Consider the following 24033-nt stretch of genomic DNA (forward strand, 5'->3'; position numbering starts at 1 on the left):
TTCTCAACTGTACTTCGTCCAGCTACAGTATCTCAACTTGACTATCGTTATCAGCCCAATACAAAACCTTTCCCTTCATCGTTGGGAAAATTTTCAGAGGACGCGTTCCATTCCATATATCGGCTAAGAGCGCTTTGAAAATATGTTTTATTAACAAATTGCCAGCAACCATTCTGCATTGAATATCCAGATGATTTCTAGAGTGCTTATGAGGCAAAATGACACTAGACAATTCTCTTTCTTTCGATGCAACGCAAACTGCTTTACTTTGGGGGCCTACAACATTGAAATCGTTTTACTCTGATGATAATCTTAAATTGAAAAAAAATTATGCCTATGGGCTTTATTAGTACTAACGGTTGTTATTTATTTTTTGATTCTTTCATTTATGTAGTATTTATTACACCACTTACTACCAATATATCTGAGAGTTTGAAAATATGTGGAATCGTTGGCTTCAGGAAACGCTCGGTTATAGCAATTGTATGAAATGGTGGGTAAAAGTTACTAAAACAAAAATTCGTTCTTTTTTCATCCCATTTGTTCTAATGCGTATGGAAATCTGTTCTATCATTTATGTTATAATCCCAATATTATAACTGCCCAAAAATACTAATCCTTCAAAATCGGTTTTCGAGAACATTCGAAAGAATCAACGACAAATACATATTTGCTTTTTTAATGATTTGAACGTGGAGATTGTTTCCAAAGCAAACACAAAACCGCCATTGATTCCATCCGACATTAGGGTTGCACTCTAAAAAATCCTACTGAAATTACAAACATTTCTTCGGTGACTTCAAAGGACTGTACAACAGTAAAATTACGCAATCAAGCAAAAAATGCTACAGTCAAGCATGAAATAACATCTGAAAAAATTTATTTGGTAATAAAATCATTCGCCTGCAGAAAATCTCCGAGAAACGAGTGTAGAAAAGAGTTTTTCTGAAGACTTCTGTAATTATTTAGTGCAATTGAATGTAGTTTTATTTGAAGCTAATCGATGTAATATTTTAAAAAATGTATCGAAAGCATTCAAATGAAGAAACAACTGAATTTAGGCATACTTCTTCACTGAACTTTGACTGTGAGATACCAGTTCTGATATAGAAGCGAAAATTAGAACAAAGGAAACAATAGTCAATAGTGCCTAAAATGCTCCAATTTGAAGAAAAATATTTTCAATGCGTTTAATTCCATAGAACGTAGATTTCTCAAGTATAATTACAAATATAAAGCATTGTGACTTCGACCATAACATTGATCGTATTAATAGGATTTTCCTCTTGGCTATGGTGCAGATGTTGTAATCTAATCCCGGATTCAAAGCCTCCTTGAAAAAAAAAACACAAAGGTCGTAATAACATTTGCTAATTAACAGAAATCTCACATGTAACATCCTAAGTTGTCAAAGTGATCCTTAAAAAATTGCTCTCCGGTGCTGAGCACACCTAACGCAGCTGTTTAAAAGATAACGTCGCAAAATGTATGCTTAATTCGGGAAACATTTGAGAACGAGGGTACTGCCCATCAGAAAAGGTGTACTGAATCTGCTTCTTTCAGTACAGAGTTCTGCGCCTGAACTCTGTTTTTGAGTATTTGTATTTTGAGTATTATAAAATTTTGTATAGCACTCGTTTCGCTAAGTCCTTCTCAAATTATTTGAAAAATCCTCTAAATATTCCGTTCATTTCATTATGTTATCAACCACGACATCGAACATGTTGTTTGGTCGTGCGAGGGATATGTTGTTGCCAGATCGAATTTAGAAAAATTTCTTCGGGCCAGAGGAAGGCAGCCCAATGTGCCGGTGAGAGATGTGTTGGCTCGGCTAGATCTTGATTACATGGTCCAAATATATGTTTTCCTTAAAACTATCGATCTTCGAGTGTGATTGTTCTTACACCCTCGACCCTTCCTTTTCGTCTTTGCGAGCTATCGGTTCACTTCCATTAGGATAAGTTGATTTGTAATACATATTATTTATTTATTTATTCAGTCTTCGCCAAGAAATTGTCGGACAGACTAAAATTCAATTATTGAATCCTTATAACAAACACATTTCTGGACATATCGAATTCAAACAAATGATACACTTCATTGAACCGTTGGCAACAAACATCCAAGGGATTATTCTGTCCGTATAGAGTACGATGTGCTGCTTGCCGGAAGAAAACAAATTGTCTGGTTTTTCTACCTGGAGCGTTGATTCGAAGCTTGCCCAAAACTTCAGCACAGTCAAGATTGTTGTTAAGTAGGTCGAAAATCAGCAGTCTCTGGAGAAATTCTCGTCGTTTCTGCAGTGTCGGTAAGTGAATCAGTGCGCAGCGTTCTTCATATGTGGTCAGATGTTGGTCGTTGCGCCAGAGGAGATGACGAAGAGCATATCGGATAAAACTTTTCTGCACACGTTCCAGACGAGCGATGTGAACAGCGTGGTATGGGGCCCAAACAGTAACACCGTATTCCAATATACTGCGTACGAGCGACACATACAATGCTTTGAGGCAATAGACATCTCTAAATGCCTGAGTGTGGCGTCTAATGAACCCAAGAACGGTGAAAGCCTTAGCGGTGACCGTTGCAATATGCTGTGTAAATTTTAGCTTGTTGTCGAGCACGACACCCAGGTCTTTGACGGCTGCAACTCTTACCACTTCGGTCGACCCCATCGTATATTCAAATGTGATTGGTGAGCAAAGTCGCGAAAATGTTATCGCATGACATTTCCTAATATTCACCTCCATGCCATTTATTGAGCACCATCCCAGCAGAGTATCTACATCCATTTGAAGAGCACAGCAGTCCATACTTGATGTTACTACACGAAACAATTTCAGATCGTCTGCATACATAAACTTAGGCGATTTGAGCACAGCGCAAATATCGTGAATAAAGAGTACGAAGAGCAGAGGACCCAAGTGACTGCCCTGCGGCACGTCAGAGGTGACAGAAAAGGGCGATGAAACTGACGAGCCAATCCGTACGTGTGCACTACGATCAGTCAGATACGAATTAATCCAATTGGTTAGCCAAAGTGGAAACCCGTATCGCTTCAGTTTTTCCACAGCAAGGGCGTGAGGAACGCGGTCGAAAGCTTTCGAAAAGTCCACGTAAATGGCGTCAACCTGCTGCCTTTTCTCAATTTTGTCAATCAGCAGAGAAACGTAGCTCATGAGATTTGATGTAGTAGATCGTTTTTTGACAAACCCATGTTGTTCGTTTGCGATGATGTGGCGGACAGATGGGTATATGAGATCCAGCAGCATACTTTCAAAAACTTTCGGCATGCAGCTCAGAATCGATATTCCTCTGTAATTTTGCACATCGTGGACGTCACCTGATTTATGAATAGGGATTATTGATGCAGTTTTCCATAATGCGGGAAACTGCCCTTTTCTCAGCGAACGGTTGAAAAGCAAAGTAGACGGCAAAGCCAACGAGGAGCTGCATGCCTTGATGAAAGAAGGTTCCAACTTATCCGGTCCGGCTCCCTTCGAGGCTTCGAGACGGCTCAGCTTCCTGTAGACGTCCTCTTCGGTGAAATGAATGAAATAAGCCGCAAGTTCAGGTCATATGACTGCAGATTACTCAAGTACCGTTCAGACAAAGGTGGTGAATTATTACTTAACACACTTCGAAAGAAGGACGAGAATAAGTTAGCTGAGTCAACTGATGATGACGATGTACTGCCTTTGTAGAAAACGTTCTGAGGAATTCCATTGGACGATAAATGTAGTTTGATGTGTCTCCAAAGCTGTTGTGGTTTGGTCCAGACGTCACTCTGCACACGGCTTATGTAAGATCTAAAGCATGCTTGGTTCAAAGAGTTGAATTGGCGCTCTAATTCCCGCACAACAGTCTTTTGATCATCGCCTCTCAGTTGGAAATACCGCTTTCGTGCCTTCCTAAGTCGATTTCGAAGATTCCCCAAATCTCTGTTTCACCACGGTTGTTTACCCTTCGGTTGAACAAACCTTTTGCGCAAAGGTACGTTCCCATGAATGATTCCATCCAGCTTTCGATGAAACCGGCTAACAGCTTCATCTATTGTGCCCACTGTGAGAATCTCGCTCCAATCATTCGACGAAATTTTAGCGTTCAAATCAACGAAGTTACATTGCCTGAAGTCGTAATATTGCTCCTCATAACTATCCACACGTGTCATATTGAAAACGGTTAGCTTGACAATAAAAGGCTTATGGTGGCGATCTATTTTCATCAACGGCATGGGGGATTCGAAAATTTCACAGCACTTTATGTCATTGATAAAAACCAAGTCTAACATTCTCCCATTGTCATTCGTCAATTGATTTACTTGCTGTAACCCGGCTGAAAGAATCGATTCCACCAGAGTAGTCTCCTGTTCAGATGATGCATTGGTTGGTATGAAACTTCCGATATCCTCATCGAAGCCCCAGTGTAGCAGTGGCAAATTATAATCACCCAACACCAGTATCCTGTCTCTATCTCTCATATGGTTGCAAATACGATGAATACATGCACTGTGTTGCTCATAATTCTTCGGTTCAGTATTGGGAGGCAGGTATATCGCACATACAAATAGATCCCTGTTATCATCAACAACACGAACAACGATTTGTTCCAGCTGGTTAACATTATCGACATGCACAACATTGCTTCGCAAGTGCCGTTTAACTCCAATCAATACTCCACCACCACGTCGAAAGCGACTTGTGGCAGCGGAACGATCGCAACGATATATCACATATTCATCAGTCAACTCTGTATCCAATATTAGTTCGTTAAGCCAAGTTTCGGTAAACACTACGATGTCGTAGTCGCAAATAGAGAGAGCCATGTGAAGTTCGCTGAGTTTGGTGCGAAGGCCACGCACATTTTGGTAATATAGCGTGAATGAAAATAGAGCGGGTCGATTCGGTGTGCGATTTGGAACGTAAACAGATAGATCATTACGTGATGACGAATTTCTCATTACACTCTCGTCATCTCTCGGGCGTGCGGGTAAGTGCGGGCGGTGTACTGAAAGAAAATGTTCACCGTCGGAATTGAAATGGACTTCGAGTTTCGAGACCAAACTCCCGGAAAGTGATTCCTTTTTGCCATGTTGCGGGCGAAAGTGCGACTTCCTTCAAACTCGACACAACACCGACCTTGAACGAAACAAAAGTAAGTTCGTCAAGATTTTTACCTTTAGGAACTAATTTTCGAACGTCAACGGTCTCGTTTGTGTTCAAGTTACTCTTTGCAAGTTCACGAATGTTATCCTCTGTGGCTTTGGGGTCGAAGCCAGACAAGTACAGCCAGAATAAATCAGCTCTCTCCGGGCGCACCGCTAGTGGTACTATCACAGCAGAGTTTGTTAGTCTGGTACCAGCAACGACTTCATTCCTTGGCTCGTCGTCGATTCGGGCACGTTTCCTCGAATTGTCAAGCGGGCCTGTTTTCAATGGTGGCCGTTCTATTATTTGCCGGTTCGATGCGTTAGGGAACTGTTCCAAAACCAAGTTTATTTTGGTAGTGTTTTGTTCAATTTCAGTTCGCAGCTCAGTGAGAGCTTCGTTGTGCATATCGTGAGAAGCCTCAATGGCTTTATTAATAGATGAAATGGCCTGAAGAAATGTGGCATTTTTCATCATTTTCGTGCAAGCTAGATGTAATGATAGTGCATATTAGATGTAATGATAGTTTTTAAGAATTGAGTGTGAAGTGTGAATGTGAATGTGAATGAGAATGTGAGTATGAGTATGAACATTGTTACAATCTCCTTACATCCCATCCTTTTCCTAATGAAAATATGTCACCCTTCTAAACTCGAGTCGACCGCGAGTAATCGGTTTCCTATTTTATTAACCATAGAATTAAGGAAACATGTTAATATATGCTAGTAGAAATATAGTTAAGAGTTTTGGCTCTTTTAAACTTATGTAACTGAGCCTGTAAAAATAATCGATCTAATAAAAAAAAATCATGTTATCAACATACCACATGTACTCTGCAGATAGAAATGTATCAGCAGTTCACCATGTCAAATTTACTCTCACGTAGACCTGGACCTATAACACAGAGGTCAGTTTATGCTGAAATATGACGTAGCTTAGAAGTTGAAAACAATGATCATCTACTACCAATAGAAGCTTGATCGCTCACCGTTTATGTGAGTTTCATGCAGAATACATATTTCAGAAATTCGATGATATGGAAAAATATTCGACATAACCACTATTTTATGGATAAATATGGAGTACTCAAATAGGCGGAAAGTTTAGAGATTTTTGAAAATTTATTTTTAAAAACAGATATGAATGTATTTAAAACAAAAAAGTTTCACGTGTCCACGTGGACATAATCTGTACCCCCAAACCCCTCACCGTAGACAAGTGTGGACATTTTCGTACCACCTACCACCCCCCCCCCCCAAAGTTGTCCACGTGGTATGTGGACAGCCCCTAAGGCGGAAGAACTGAACTGAACCCTTTATGAACCTGACGTTGGATTTCGATTTATGTTAGAACAGCTATCGGAGCAACCATCAGAAATTTCGAAGCAGCTACTTGGAACCTTGAAGGAAAGGATAAACGTTTTGTATAGGTAGATTTGCTCGCGTATATGAATAATCATTCTGCTCGTGGTTGCGACTAGGATTGGACGATCTTGGATCGATTTTTAGAAGATCGATCTTTTCCATTTCGATTTTTTGGATCGATTCTTTGTACTCGAAAAAATCGCGAAAATCGATATTTTTCTTCCGATTTTTTTTTTATCTTAGAAATTTTTAGGATTTCATGGGATGTTTGCTAGCTGAGTTCTGAACAAATACCAGTTGTTGAATTTCTAGTAATAATTTGCAATTAATTTATTCAATTAATTCCATGAGATGAATGCTCTGGGAAATGTAATTTTTCTGAGCTTTAAGTTTTGTGTGGCCTTCATAATGAGTAACGAAATTAAATGTCTTTGATGTTTGAATAGAAATATAACATTTTTATTTCCTGTTTAAAGAGAAGACGGCTCTCATATAGAGTAAATAAATAAATTGGAAAAAATAATTTGGTTTTTCAAAGATCGATTTCTTTGGTACCGATTTAATCAGTGGATCGATCCCTACGCTGTCAACGCAATCGTCAAGATCGATCTTTCTCTAAAGAGCGCCCATTCCTAGTCGTGACATAATAAATGATGACTTCGGCGTCTTCCATCAAATGTCACGGAATGCATTGATCAAGCAGGCATTTGAAATAGTTCGTGACTTCAGACTTCAGTAGCTGGATAACAAGAGGGAAAAAATCCATTGGACAATACAGAACCTGCGGAATAGTTGAGCATCAAGAAAAAACTTGAACGACGATAGCAGCAATCAATGGTGTTCTCAGAGGGCATCAGAGGCAAATACATGACAATGGTATTCGATGCACTTCGTAATGTACGCCCAACATCATTGAACTATGAACATGCGTTTTGTTGTATTCTTCGTTATAAAACAACTATTTAATTAAAGAATCAACGTTTATTTCAGATAACTACATTTGGCGTTCTGTACCGCGCGAGATCTCAAAATACAATGGCGCTAGAGAATATGTGTAAGTGTGTGTGTAGTACAAAGAGGAAAGTGTTTAGTACAAGCGAGGGGCGCATCAAAGTAATATAGAACACGTTTTTCTCTCCTGGAAATTTCGTTCATGAGAATCGATTAAGATCAGAAAACGACAAAATTAACATTATTTGTGTTCCTAAGTAGTAGCAAAGTAGCTACTAAGTTAAAGTGACCAGATGGTCAGAGGTCTAACGCGGGACACAAAAAACAAAACGTTATGTATATACGTTATGTGAACATAAACCATAGTTTAGAGAGTCTCATTTATTCGTGAAACTCTTAACATGTGTCCTAGCAATTAAACCTGACATGTAATCACTCAGTTGTGATTTTTCGGTGGTTTAGATTTTGTTTACGTCTGAAAATCTCTCACTCGGTCAGAGCATTTAGGTCTGGAAGGCGCGATTTAAGTTCTACAATTTTCTTCCAATTATCGAATGGAATGCTCGAAAATTCCAATCCATTTTTCATCGATTTTAGTGTTAACGTATGCATTAAAAAAATGGACTAATTTCGGATGGCGATGAAAAAAACTACAAAAGATAATTTAATGGAACAAATTTTCCTTAAATGTTAGGTTTATTAAGCCTACGACAAAAATGATTCAAGGCTGTTGGTTCGCAGCAGCAAGCAACTTGATGAGTTTTTCATTCCCCAGATACCCACATCAAGACGACCACATCAAGTTTTCCAAGAAGGTCATTCTCTGACAAACGAGAAGAGAATGTCCAAGCCGCTCTTCATTCGAAACATATGGTAAACTAGGAGATATACAGTACGAAGTGCTTGCCGGAAGTTGCGAAGGTGATGTGGTCGAACCTGGGATCAGCCCATTATGCCAAAAGATCACTGGAGGATGGATCGGGTGGAGTTACATCTTCTCATCGGACATAGTTGAGGTTCCGGCCAACTTCCATAAGGCCGCCAGGCGTTTCATTTACGATACTTCATCAAACAACCCTGTCTGTTCCTGTCCAGTATACACTAGTTATTCCGGCTCTCGTTGGTCCCTGCGGATCAATAGGGGACTTTTATAAAAAAACATTTTCTTATTTTGTTGCTGTCGTTTCCATTTGACACTCTCTAAACAAAAAGTCCACTGTCGGTGCGACGAATCCAGCTCAACGTATTAATCTTTGGATGCATTGGAAGATCTCTTGAACAGTCTGTCAAAACAAAGTTTTTTTTGTGGTTCATCCATTTGATAAAATCAACATGATCAAATTGTAATATTGAAATATATTGATATCGCGGGACATTTTCGTTTCTTTTGCCAAATGCGGGACGTTTATCGGGACGTAATCTTACGCGGGACATTTTGTTGAAATGCGGGACTGTCCCGCGAGACGCGGGACGTCTTCTCAGTTTATAATAAGTAGCAAAAACTTGAAAAATGTTTTCTTGTAAACTAATTATTATCAATAAAAGTCGTTTTTCAAAAAAATGGTTTATTTCAAAGTATTTTTTCACCGGTAATTTACCGGTTTTACCGGTAAATAAATTTTCATTACCGAATAATCGGTTATTGAAATTTTTGCACGGTAATTCAATCCCTAACAATGACCCAGGGAACGAATGTATGTGGAAATTTGCATTTGCAACGGGTGTTAAAAAAAATGAGAATTTTTTCAATACCTTTCAGTAACTCAAATAAACAGCGTAAAATTTTCTTTCTCCAAGAAAATTGCTCTTTGGGCTCCCTAGAAACAGTAGGCGTGTTTGGTTTTGCTAGTTTGAATTTTGTCAAAGCAAAGATGCCGTCGAAACAGCACGTGCTCCTCGAACGCATTGTACGGTTCTACGAAACGCATTTCCAGCAAGAAAAAAAGGTCACGGTGGCACATTTTAAGGAAGAAAATGTACCTGTCAGTACGGTATATCGTATCCTGGGTTCCCTAAACGTAGAGCGGAAGGTCGGAAGTGGTCTTCCGGTGACGATAATGACGAAGCAGAGGAAGACATCGTTAAAGAAGCTGTTTGACAACAAGGACGCAACCAGCCTACGTGACGCCGGTCGGAAATATGGTTGCTCCCACGTATTGATCCATCGGACCCTCAAGATGGAAGGAATCGTCTGCAGGAAGAAGACGAGGTCGCCGGAGTACACGGAGGAGCAGATTGAGACGGTTAAATCACAGTGTCGGTGGATGACCAAAAAATACCGCGGGACGTCTTTCGTTCTGGACGACGAAAGCTATTTTCCGCTGTCCAAAACGCATATTCCAGGAAATGATAATTACTACTCTATCGACAAGTCATCCACACCGCCTGAAGTGAAATACAAGTTCAAGCACAAGTTTGAAAAAAAGGTTATGTTGTACATCGCCATTTCCGACCGGGACATTTCAAAGCCTTGGTTTAAGCCGAGCGGTCTGGCAATCAACCAACAAATCTATCGAGAAGAGTGCCTCGATAAAATCCTGCTGCCGTTCCTGAACGAGCATCACGCGGATGGGAAGTACGTCTTCTGGCCGGACAAGGCGTCTTCCAATTACGCCAAGAAGACGCTGGCGTATCTTGAAGAGGAAAAAGATACCGAAAGTGCCGAAAGATCGTAACCCAACAAACTTGCCCCAGTGCCGCCCAATAGAGGATTTCTTTGGCTCACTCAGTGCCCTAGTGTATAAAAACAATTAGAAGGCCAAGGACACGAAGCAACTGATTACAAGAATCCAGAATTGTATCCGGAAAATGGACGTAAGTGCCGTACAACGTTCTTGTGAGAGCATCGCGACAAAGTTACGTCTAACAGCAGACCACGGCCCTTACTCAAACATTCACTGACATTTTTTTGAAGAAAATACATTATGTTATTAAGTGCACCCGTGGCCGAGTGGTTAGCGTCTCACATGATCATGCCGGGTGTTCGGGTTCGATTCCCGTTCTGGTCGGGAAGAAGACATTATGTTATTAATAAAAAATACTGAAATACTGAAAAAAAATATTTTTTTTTATATTTGATTGAAAAAATTCTCATTTTTTATTTAACACCCGTTAGAGTTCGACAGTTATTCTCTGGACAAAAGCTGCCTTCGGCAAAGTTGTACTTTACTTATTATCTTATTTTTATAGATTAAAGTAAACAAGTTCTATAATTTTGTAATCCCAGTTGTTTTATGCAACTTTAAAAAAAAATTCTATCTCTCTTTATAAGGCAGTGGCAACTATATTGCCACTCAAAATCTTATTTTTCCGCTGCACTAGAAATATTGTTTTTATGTACGTATCTATCGAACCACGAATTTGCTTGATTTGATGAATTTCAGGCACACAGTTTCGATTTTGATATGCTCGTTGAACGCATATCGTTGAATCAATCGACGATATCGCATCAAATGGTTATAAACATTTTGCCTAATCATCAAACGGTAGAACTTCAGTGCCGATGCCGATGCTGGAATAACCGAGCCATTCCATCCCATTTTGTGTTTAAGAGGCTTTGAACTTTTCCAGTTCATTCGCCTGAGCCCTGAGAAGGGCCCTTGTGGAATGAAACTCCACTCCATACTCCTTCTTCACCTATCTTGAAACAAAAAAGGAAAAACACACAGGGACGACGTCCGAGCCGGGGTGAGCTCGGTCGGTCTGCTAGAACACTTCTCGACCATCACAGCAGAAAAATACCGTCTCCACGAAATTAGGTATACGGACGGCTCAAAATGACGATCAGAAGTTGAATTTAGGGTTAGCGATGGTAATAACAGACTTATTCCCAGCAAAAAATATTCTTCTCGGCAGAGGTGGCCGGAGTTTTGGAAACAACCACAATCTCATCTTCCAAGCCGCTTCTGGTCGTCTCCGATTCGGCGAGTATCTTTGATGCCATCGGTGCAAACACCCATGAATACAGGCCGTAAGGAAGCGACTATTGCCAGACACTGTGCTCATGTGGGTTCTCGGACACAATGGTATCGCAGGAAACGAAGTGGCTGAATGATTTGTCGGAATCGGTCACATCGGACCGTTTTTCACTCAGGAGGTGCCGCTTGACGACATGAATTTGCGGATCACCAAATCTTTTCGCACTCTTTGGTTCGGAAGATGTTTCGCAGAGAGGGCAGTTCCTCAGAAAAGTTAAGGACTCGATTGCAGGGTTCGAGGTCGTTAAAATGATGCGAGAAAAACAAATCCTGTACAGACTGAGGACCGACCCCTGTTCGGTCTCTTTTTCCATCTACTCTGCTACCACTGCCAAATTCACAACTCCGTCGAAAATTTTCTTGTGTAGTTGTCCGAAATATGATGCGAAATTTATGTAGCCATAAAAAGTTTTAATACGTCGTTACTTTAAGTTTTAATTTATGCATATATTTTATGTATATTTTATGTAATTTGTTGAACCTTGTGACAATGTCTACTACTATCGCTACAGAGGCGAACCAGCCCAGGAAGCTGAAAACCTCTTGAATAAAGAATAAAAAAATGAGTAACGGTGTCGCAACATCCGGTGACTGGCAGCCTCTACCATAGTGCCCACGACAATCAAGCCAGTTCCATCATGTTCGATTCGTGCTCTCCTATGACAACTTACCATTTGTTAACATCAAGATCACTTCTGACGGTAAAAAAGGCACCAGTATACCGCCGTATACTGCTATCTGGCCAAACAGGTTGGTCTGGCTGATGTCGGTGACTGACAGTCTCTACTATGCCGGGAGTAATTTATCATCAGAAAAATTAAATAACATAAAATCAATAAAATTCGAAATGTCGTCCATCCCCTCTTTGAGTTGCCTCATTGTGGATAGGAAAACACCCATAGAATGAAGACCGCATGGAAGAGGGTGTTTGAGAGTTTATTTCCACACAGTTGGAATGTGTTTCCATCTTACAGTCCACTGCATTGACGCTGAGGATCGCGCCAACATTGGGGAAACACATTCCGGTCTGCATACATGCATGTGAGAACAGAAGTGACCCCGATTTACATGTATTTGCAATGCCGATTTCCCCAGACTCCTTGGTTATGATATCTGTGTAGAGGAAACCGTATTCCGCTCTTACTCCGATTGCTTCTTTCGGTCGGCAAAATTTGAGAAGCATAAATCGGGCCAATCGGGAATTTAGTGCGTTTAGATAATGCGTTACATTTTTCAATTATTCAATGGTTTATCTCAAGAAAAAGAAAATTTTATTCATTGTGATAGATGCGTAGAAATATTTGCTATCAATTGATGCAAACATCTTTGTGGTCTATTATGATATGCTTGAGTTATAAGCATTTGAACTCTTTCGTTTTTTCCTACATATGTTCAGATTTTCATTTTACCCTCCGTATATTTCTGTTAGACTTAGTCCTACGTCAAAAAGTATTTTTGATTTTGAAAATGAAGGAAACAAAATATGTTTGATCTGTTTGAATTCAATGTAAAATTGAGTGTAATGTATTTGGTTTTTTTGTAATTCCATCTTGCGCAATTATTAAAATCATTTTCACATTTACATTATATTATAACAGTTTCCCAAAACCAATACCAATCCGAGTCGGGATCGTAAAAAAATTGATTTTCAGGTGAAATGAACACGTTTTCAAAATTTGAATTATGAATGAAAATTAACTTTTCCGTACCAAATTAGAATTCTATTGAAATCAAAATCATTTTTTTTTTGTATGTGGTGAAAAAGACGGGTGGGTAATGTCGGGGACATAACCGGAGTGACGTAGGACTATACAAAGCGGACAGCTTTTGCTAAATATATATTTTAAATATATTGTTTTATTGTCTTCTCCTACGTGAATACCTACTTATCTACCTGAAAAATGGATTAGTTTACTGTTTACTCTTTATGAACATGTTGGGGGTTCTGAAAAGAACCTTTGGTGTTGTGTTTTTGCGTTTTTTTTTACAAACTTGATTCTTGATTTTTTTCTGAAGGCTTATTAAATGTTCAACGCCGGGCATCTTTCGGCAAGGAAGGAAGGTATTGTATTATAAAGGGTGTGTCACATCAAATTGCATCACGGAAAAAACGCTGTAGAAATTCACCCAGTAGACCGATCCTTTTGAAAATTTTAGACAGTAGAATAAAAACTATTAAACAACTTTTGGCATTTTCTTTTTATTCATACTTCGAGCCCAAGCCCGTATGCTCGCACCTTCCTCTTTACCCCGTCCATAAGGTTCTGTACAACGTCAGGTTGTAGTTTTTTTTTGAACAGAAATCCATTTTCTCTTGAAGTCCGCCTCCGATTTGACAATTTTTGGGTTCTTCCGGAGGGCCTGCTTCATAATCGCCCAATATTTCTCTATTGGGCGAAGTCCGCCGCATTGGGCGGGTTCATTTCCTTTGGCACGAAGGTGACCCCGTTGGCTTAGTACCACTCCAACACGTCCTTTGAATAGTGGCACGAAGCGAGATCCGGCCAGAAGATGGTCGGGCCCTCGTGCTGCTTCAATAGTGGTAGTAAGCGCTTCTGTAGGCACTCCTTAAGGTAAACCTGCCCGTTTACCGTGCCGGTCATCACGAAGGGGGCGCTCCGCTTTCCGCAAGAGCAGATCGCTTGCCACACCATGTACTTTTTGGCAAACTTGGATAGTTTCTGCTTACGATTCTCCTCCGGAACGCTGAATTTGTCCTCTGCGGAGAAGAACAACAGGCCCGGCAGCTGACGAAAGTCCGCATTAACGTAGGTTTCGTCGTCCATTACCAGGCAATGCGGCTTCGTCAGCATTTCGGTGTACAGCTTCCGGGCTCGCGTCTTCCCCACCATGTTTTGGCTTTCGTCGCGGTTAGGAGCCTTCTGAACCTTGTATGTACGCAGGCCCTTCCGCTGCTTGGTCCGCTGGATGAATGAACTTGACAAATTCAGCTTATTGGCGACATCCCGGACCGAACTTCTCGGATCACGTCTAAACTGCTTAACTACGCGCTTGTGATCTTTTTCACTGACGGAGCATCCATTTTTGCCGTTCTTCACCTTCCGGTCGATGGTTAGGTTCTCGAAGTATCGTTTTAGTACTCTCCTGACCGTGGATTGGACGATTCCCAGCATCTTACCGATGTCCCGATGTGACAACTCCGGATTCTCGAAATGAGTGCACAGGATTAATTCACGGCGCTCTTTTTCGTTCGACGACATTTTTCCAAATTTACGAAAAATTGACAGTGAAGCAAGGCCAACGTGGTCTATACACTCTTATCTGATTATAAGCGAAAGCTGAAGATATAATTCCTAAAAATTAAATTTCTACAGCGTTTTTTCCGTGATGCAATTTGATGTGACACACCCTTTAGAGACTTTAAACTTTTGCAGTTCATTCGTCTCTAGCCTTGAGAAAGGCCCTTTGAAAACTCTACTCTACTTTACTCCAGCGCTACCACCTCCGCCCTCTTGCCTTGAGAAAGGCACTCGATCCCTCGCCGTCCAGCTCGTCCAGCAACGATGTTGTCCAGTCGGTGTTCACACAAAGAATGATCTTTCGGCGTATGCACATATCGTACAATCAAAATGATGCCTGTGATAGGGAATGCATAGGTGGTCATCAGCTATCATATATTTCATATATTTCATATATTTCACATATATTTCATATATTTCACTATTGAGCACATTACCGTACCTTAAACTGTGGTTTCGGAGACGAATGAGTTGTAAGATTTGTAGTCTTCGCAAACAAAGTAAATAAAAATGAAAAAGAACTGAGGTTTTGGAGACGAACTCTACGATCTGTCGAGAAATAAACGAGCTATAAGCGTTCTGAAAAACTAACAGTAAATACAGGGACGGATGACCTTCGGATTAAAGTCCTTTAAAATAAGAACATAGCAGCAGGAAATACATAGCTCATCATGTTGCTCCTTAGTTATTTTTATATACAATGCAGATGTAACGTCAGTCAATTTTCAACATCAGTTATCATCTAAAGAAAGCAGGTCTCGCTACCGAGAAAATTCGTTAATGCCATCCTGCATACAATGTGTTGTAATTTGAAGCCACTTTTAATTCGGAAACCATGCATTGGTTTGTGAAAACTGAATGATCAATTTAAAAGACCCCAACCACCAATAAGTTCAAGAACAAGCATAAACAAAATAAATCAGTTTATATTATATGTCATATTATGTCACTTTAGAATGCATTGGTATTGTGAAAAACCCTTAATAACTCTTCTTTGAAATGTTTAATGGCCCCGAAAAGCGCCGTGTTTTACGGTGGCTGGTTTTCCCACCAAAGCAGTCTGTATAAACAAACTTTTTCCTTCTTCTACCTGCTGCCGTTTTGCGATTGCGTTTGCCACTCGCTGAAACTAGTTGTTGCCACCGAACCGAATGTGCTCTGTTCTGTAGGTGGGTTTTCTTATTGTCATGAGCAGCTTTGCAAGCCAACTCGAGCACTCCGGCGGCCGAAACTCTATAGGTATACTGGTGCTCCGGCACTAATCCGTTGATGCGATGTGATGTGAAACGATGCCATACAACCAAACTGATTTACGGTTTGAAAGAGAATGATATATTTTTCAGCGGATCCGCGCGTTTTGTACTTTAGCGGTACACGCTCACAGGATAGAGACAAATCGGCAGACTCAGCCAAAGGGACAAGTCCAACGAGACGAACGAATGAGCGTTAAAAGGCAGCGATGGCAAAAAAATACATTCATTACGATTTGTTCGCTCGTTGGATTCACATGCAGGCTAAAAAGGGTCCTTTTCAGAATCACAAAATTATCTTTAATCTAAAAAGTTTATTGTTTTGTTATCACTCGATATCCCTATCTTGTTCGGCTAAACCTTCCTGTTTAGCGGTTGCGTTTGCCACACGCCACAGCTTTCACAGAAAATTTCTTCCCATCCAGCTTGTGACATGTTGTACAGTAAATTACATTTAATGCGACGTGCCGAAACACCACTCAGTGTCGCATTGGAGGCGATTTCAACCTGTAATTGAACATTTGCGATGGCTGTGGTACAGTGTCGACTTTCAATGTGGGGTTATAATTTGGACCCCGAACTCTATGTTTACAAAAATGTCCAAATAAATATGTCGCATTACAGGTCCGTCCAATTAGCTAAATGTCGACTGTACTTTCAATCTAGAAGCAAGTTAAGATTTGGTGAAAATTGAATAATCGGGAAAGTCCCCAACCATCAATAAGCTCAGAACAACTGTCAAATTCTCATACTCATCATATCCCAGCAAACAAATTATGAAAAAATCAATTTGTGTTTTATTATTATTTGGGATATTGTTTAGAAAGCATTGAACTGTATTTCGTAAACTCTTTTTTGGATAGCCCTGAAAAGCGCCGTGTTTTATGGAATGGTTCCAATTTAGAAAACTTAAAGGGTGTGTCACATCAAATTGCATCACGGAAAAAACGCTGTAGAAATTTTATTTTTAGGAATTATATCTTCAGCTTTCGCTTATAATCAGATAAGAGTGTTTAGATCACGTTAGCCATGCTTCACTGTCAATTTTTCGTAAATTTGGAAAAATGTCGTCGAACGAAAAAGAGCGTCGTAAATTAATCCTGCGCACTCATTTCGAGAATCCGGAGTTGTCACATCGGGACATCGGTAAGACGCTGGGAATCGTCCAATCCACGGTCAGCAGAGTACTAAAACGATACTTCGAGAACCTAACCATCGACCGGAAGGTGAAGAACGGCAAAAATGGATGCTCCGTCAGTGAAAAAGATCACAAGCGCGTAGTTAAACAGTTTAGACGTGATCCGAGAAGTTCGGTCCGGGATGTCGCCAATAAGCTGAATTTGTCAAGTTCATTCGTCCAGCGGACCAAGCAGCGGGAGGGCCTGCGTACATACAAGGTTCAGAAGGCTCCTAACCGCGACGAAAGGCAAAACATGGTGGGGAAGACGCGAGCCCGGAAGCTGTACACCGAAATGCTGACGAAGCCGCATTGCCTGGTAATGGACGACGAAACCTACGTCAAAGCGGACTTTCGTCAGCTGCCGGGCCTGTTGTTCTTCTCCGCAGAGGACAAATTCAGCGTTCCGGAGGAGATTCGCAAGCAGAAACTATCCAAGTTTGCCAAAAAGTACATGGTGTGGCAAGCGATCCGCTCTTGCGGAAAGCGGAGCGCCCCCTTCGTGATGACCGGCACGGTAAACGGGCAGGTTTACCTTAAGGAGTGCCTACAGAAGCGCTTACTACCACTATTGAAGCAGCACGAGGGCCCGACGATTTTCTGGCCGGATCTCGCTTCGTGCCACTATTCACAGGACGTGTTGGAGTGGTACGAAGCCAACGGGGTCACCTTCGTGCCAAAGGAAATGAACCCGCCCAACGCGCCGGAGCTTCGCCCAATAGAGAAATATTGGACGATTATGAAGCAGGCCCTCCGGAAGAACCCAAAAGTTGTCAAATCGGAGGCGAACTTCAAGAGAAAATGGATTTCTGTTCAAAAAAAACTACAACCTGACGTTGTACAGAACCTTATGGACGGGGTAAAGAGAAAGGTGCGAGTATACGGGCTTGGGCTCGAAGTATGAATAAAAAGAAAATTCCAAAAGTTGTTTAATAGTTTTTATTTTACTGACTAAAATTTTCAAAAGGATCGGTCTACTGGGCGAATTTCTACAGCGTTTTTTCCGTGATGCAATTTGATGTGACACACCCTTTAGTACTCGTGGTTTTGAAAAACCACGAGCTGCTTGTATTGGTTTGTTGATGTGATGTGATGCGAAACGATGTGGTGTACGGTTTCGATGAGAATGATCGTTACGGCAGCGGAGCAGGGATTTTTAAGCTGACTTGGCTCGAGAATTACGCATGTGTGAGACTGCGACCAATGTTTCGTTCTTTTTTTTCTTTTTCCTTTCCAATCGTGCTTCATTGTATTTCGCTGCTGCTCTGGTTGCCCGTTTTGGTCGGTACGATTTGAGGAGCACAAAAATGGACCAATCGAAAATGGACACATAGTGCATTTTGACAATACTTGGTATTTCACAGTTATTCAATTATTTATCTCAAGAAAAATGAAATGTTATTCGTTATGATAGATGCGTAGATATATTTCCTATCAATTGATGCAAAAACCCTTGCGATCTATTGAGAAATGCTCGAGTTATAAGCGTTCCAAATCTTGCATTTTTTCCTACTTGTTCAGTGCCTAGATTTTCATTTCACCCCCTATATCTTCCGGTTAGACGTAGTCCTACGTCAAAAATCTCGTACGAAAATTGGTTTTGAAGACAACTTTATATTATAATGAAAAGTTTCAGCAACGATGTTGGAAATGTATAGACAAATAATTTTTTTTTTCTTTATTATACACCCTCATCCTTGTTTTCGAACGAAAAGAAATCGTTCGAAAGAATGTACCATTTGTATTCTTGTTTTCGTACGAATAAAATCCATTCATTCGAACTCTCTAAAATTGAACAATTCGAACGAATCGGCCATTCTAGTTTTCGTACGAATGTGTTTTTTCACGTGGTTTCTAAACGTCACTTTTTTCTTGCGAATTCCGTTCGATTGTTAAATCAGTACATATTCATGTTTTTCGGATAATTTGAGCTTAAGTCGTACTGATTCTGCTATTCATTCTATTATAGAAGGAATTGAGTCATTGAGGATTATGAATATGATTCATGAACATTATTAATATTTCATTTCTTTGTGTACTTTTTATTATTGTTTTTGCTGTTTTGCAGTCCAGTTAGTAAAATTCAATAATTGGGTTGATTTTCCGGCAAAATTAAGGAACGATCATTGTATGGGCGACACTTTCACCGTTGCTTTGATGAAATCTTGCATGAAATTTAATTGATGCATGAAATCTTGCATCTGATGTTTATGTTTGAAAAAGGTCTTGTTCGAACGGATTCGTACGAAAACAAACAAGAAAGTATTTTTCGAAATTGTTCGAATCAAGTCTTTCGAACGAAAGTCAGATACGGCCGTAAACAAGAATAAGGGTGATAGTGACTTTCAACACTTTTTCCTGGTTCGTCACTTTTACTTCCATTTTTGGAAGAATGTCGGGAGTGAGAATTGAACTCGTGACCTCTGCGTGAGAGGTATGGATGTTGTTCGTATCAATGACAAAAACGAAGTGAATTTTTATTCGAACAAAGCTGAATTACATTCTAGAATAATATGACACTAGTGTAGCCAGATTGGCTCAAATTCAGACTGTCGGTGCTGTCGAGCAAGTGGCTCAACACTCCTCCTCAACGCTGTAGGGTTTGAGGCCAATTGCCTCTCTTAGACGCTGTAACTTGATCATTTGCAGTGGCTTAGTCAAAATGTCAGCCTCCATGAATTCGGACGGGCAATACTTCAACTGTATGACACCTTCACGTACAAGCTCCTTGATGTAGTTGTATTTAGTATCGATGTGTTTCGATCTTCTCTCAGTGCGATCACCTTGCGTTAGAGCGATGGTGCTCTGGTTATCCTCGTTAATCGTGATTGGCAATTTTACGGGTTCACCTATGTCATTCAACAGCTTCCTTGTCCACTGCAGCTCCTGTGAACACTCCGCTAGTGTTATGTATTCAGCTTCAGTACTGGATAAGGCCACACATTTCTGCTTCCGGTAGCCCCATCCAATTAAGCCTCCTCCCAAATTGAACAGATATCCAGAATTGGATTTACGATCACTGGTATCTCCAGCCCAGTCGGCATCTACAAAGCACTCGAGGTTTCGATGGTTAAATCCTAGACAAAGCTCATAGTTGATTGTACCATTCAGATAGCGTAAAATGCGTTTAGCCTCGTTCCAGTCACTCTCAGTGGGTTTGGTGACACGACGACCCAATATTGATGTTGCAATCGAAATATCCGGTCTAGTCATTACGGCTGCGTATAACAAAGCTTCTATTAGACTTTTGTAACGTTCGACGGTTTGCAAAGGCTTACTCTCCTCCTCCCTTTGTTTAAGATAGCCGGGATCCATAGGAACCTTCGAGACTTTTCATCTTGCACTCCAAACCTCTCCAATAAACGCCGTATATATGCTTCTTGATTTATGCGGTATTGACCCTGCTCACTACGTATGTGGATGCCAAGGAAAAATTTAAGATTTCCAATCATTGTTATTTTAAAATGTCCATTCAAACCCTGGATCACTTCTGTATATTCTGGTTCAGTGTTGCAAATTAAAATTACGTCATCAACATATACAAGCAGGAAAATACTCCCATTGGATGTCTGACGGATATACAAACAGCTATCGGCATTCGACTGATTAAACCCCATTGTTTTCAATACTTCATCGAACTTGTTATTCCACACGCGTGCAGCCTGTTTCAATCCATACAGACTACGCAACAATTTACATTTAAGTTTTCCATTTGCAGTTTCGTACCCAGGAGGTTCTCGCATAAAAATCTCCTCCTTGAGCTGGCCATATAAAAACGCTGTCTTAAAATCAATTTGCTTTGCAAGCATCTTCCTTTTGCTAGCCACGGTCAACATTGTACGGAAAGTAGTTTGCTTGACTACGGGAGCAAATACTGAATCGTAATCAATACCATGTTTTTGAGAAAATCCTTGTGCCATTAAACGTGCCTTGTAACGCACCAGCCTTCCAGTTTCATCCGCTTTATGTTTGAACCAAGGCGCCTAGAAGTATATCCTAAGGTGGGCCAACTTGCTAAAATCACTCTCCAGCCATCTTGGGAGTCTACTGTGTTTTGTTGGTAAACAAAGCACAATACGCCTGTGCCCAAGCTCACTCATGATCAGTCTGTCTCTTTCACGCTTCAAGCAAATAACTCCCCTTCTGCTTTCTTCCGTACTGTTTTAATATACCGCTCCCCTAACCAACTTAGTGACGAAACGGCCTCACCTAGTACCATAGACCCATCTTGGTTTGAACACCCATTTACAACCTATTATTTTCTGGTTCTTAGGTGGTTCGACAAGCAGCCACGTTTTGTTCTCTTTATGCGATTGTATTTCTTCATCCATGGCTTCTTTCCATTCATTACCGTGGGAACTGGACATGGCTTCAGCGTAACTTCTCGGTTCTTTTGAAATTTCTCTAGTATTATTATTCATTTCAATAAATCTTACCGGAGGGATTCCTGCTGTCGGACGTTGTGATCTGCGTACCGTTGGTGTTGCTGACTGCTCAGCGAGGGGGTCATCATTTTCCCACAAATCACAAAGCCTCATTATTTATCATTATCACAACCATAAAATTCTTCCCCAGAATCGGAGTCTTGCTTATTCCCTTGCAGCTTCTCATCGAATGCCCATTCGATTTCAACGCTGGTCGGATTTTCTGGTTCTGCAAGTTGGTTTGTTTCATTTTCTTGTTCTCCATTTAACTCATCAAAGCGAACATCTCGACTTATTATTATTTCGCCAGTTTCGACATTGAGCATTCGATATGCTTTATGCTCACTAGAATAACCTACGAATGTCATTTTTATCGCTTTAGGGTCCAATTTCTTGCGCTTAACCGAAGGAACCATAACAAAATCGATTGAACCGAATGATCTCAAATGACTCATACCTGGTTTGCGACCGAACAAAATCTCGTAGGGAGTACGTTGAACTGCCGCTGAAGGTAGTCGATTTTGCAAATAACACGCTGTATTTATCGCCTCAGCCCAAAACATTTTCGGTATTCCGCTATCCAATAGTAAACATCTTGCGATTTCGCTAAGAGTTCGATTTTTCCTTTCTGAAACACTATTTTGTTGTGGTGTATATGCTGTCGTGTATTCTGCTTTAATGCATTGTTCTGCGTAAAACTTCCGCAAAGATTTACTGGAATACTCTCCTCCCTGATCCGAGCGTATTATACGTGGTTTACGTCCAAATTGATTCTCCACCATCCTAACATAATCTCGGATTCGTTCCTCCGCCTCAGCTTTTTCTTTCAGAAAATAAACATTGCAATAGCGGCTATGGACGTCGATAATCGTTAGAAAATAACGGATGCCAACTCCCACCTCCATCGGTCCGCACACATCTGTGTGAACGATGAAGCACGGCTGATGAAGTCTTCACTGCTATTTTCGGGAAGGGAGGACGTTGCATTTTCCCATTTATGCAGCATTCACACATCATACGAATTCCGCAATCTGTTACATTTATTACTGTCACCAGATTATCACGTTTGATTACCTTCAACATTTCTGGATCTCTATGTCCCAAGCGACGATGCCAGGTATGTTGACAGTTGTTTGAATGATTCTGCAATCCCGCTTTCATAACATGATATTGTGTTTTCCGCAACCAAAACATATCACCAACTCTATCACCCACAGCAACGACCGATTTATCGTACACGAGCTTACAACCGGTAGTGTCGAACTCCGCGCGAACACCTTTTGACGCGAGCTTGCTTATCCGAACTTATCCTTAGAAATCACGTTACCTTCCAGTGTAGTTACATACAGCACTCCCGTTAATTTTAACCAAGGCGCTTGTATAAATGTATAACAGGTGAAGCAACATCATCACTTTAATAAGAAGGGGATTACGGTTTGTGGAGCGGGGGTTGTTTGTTTTGTTATTGCTAGGATACGCCATTTTTGCATTTTCACATGCAACAGTAGTGGATGAACCGGATGAGAATGAAATTCTACAAAATCATCTCTTCTTTTTCACATAAATTTGCGAAAGCCGAACATAGTAGGCATCGTTCGAATAAGCATCGTGGCAGTTTGTAGAGAGCCGCCGGCAGCTGTTTGTAAACAATACCGACAGCAATTCCAATATGGCTGAAAGTGCATTTCATATGATTGTTTCACCTGGTATATATAGAGGCGCCTTGATTTTAACAGAACCGATTCACCATTGTCATCAACACATGAAATGATGCAAATACCGATGCCTTCAACACGATTTTCACTACCGTCCGCAACGTAAACGCTTGAGCGCGAGCTGTTTTCTAGCCGAACGAATGCACCTTTTTCGCTACACATATGCGAAGAAGCTCCGGAATCAATTAACCACGAACGCGCACTAACGCCGTTAGCATTGTTTCGGACCATAAACGTAAACAACCTTTCGTTGTCCTCGCGCACTTTTTGCAATACTGGAATCTTCTTCTTCTCTTTTTTTCTTTTCGTCAGCATCCGAATTATTTTTCTGCGAAAGAAACTCTGCATTCTCGCTGCTTGTGTCCTTTCTTCCCGCAGTGATAGCAAATGATCGCCGCTTTCCGCTCGTTGATCGCTTTGAGCACTCGTTCTTCCGATGCTTTACCGCCGTATAATTTTTCACACTCGTCGACAGGGATGGTAAAAAATCACATTCAACGATCAATGAATAAGTATATCCCTCTAGTCGGATGTTTTTAAATCACCCCCAGCAGGCGAGGCTCTTTTATTCTTCATATGTACACAGAGAGAATACTTGGAACGGTGAGCTACCAAGATCTCAAAAAAGCAATATGAGAGCGGAATCCCCACTGCTTGCACTCTCGAAGCATTACTTCTACTACTCAAGTTTTATCGTGAGTACAAGCCACAAACGATTAATCCCATTCCATAGAGCGGATGATGAGTTCTTGATCGGAAAGTGTAACAAGA

General features: G+C 40.7%; 1 protein-coding gene across 1 annotated transcript; it reads right to left on the reverse strand.

Moving 5' to 3' along the window:
* Positions 1-19697: 19697 nt before the first annotated feature.
* LOC129766214 (uncharacterized) lies at positions 19698-20438 on the reverse strand. Its single transcript, XM_055766726.1, has one exon. The coding sequence runs from the start codon at positions 20436-20438 to the stop codon at positions 19698-19700; it is 741 nt and encodes a 246-aa protein (XP_055622701.1).
* Between the last annotated feature and the right edge of the window lie 3595 nt (positions 20439-24033).

This window comes from Toxorhynchites rutilus, chromosome 2 (assembly GCF_029784135.1).
Source record: "Toxorhynchites rutilus septentrionalis strain SRP chromosome 2, ASM2978413v1, whole genome shotgun sequence".
Classification (NCBI taxonomy): Eukaryota; Metazoa; Arthropoda; class Insecta; order Diptera; family Culicidae; genus Toxorhynchites; species Toxorhynchites rutilus.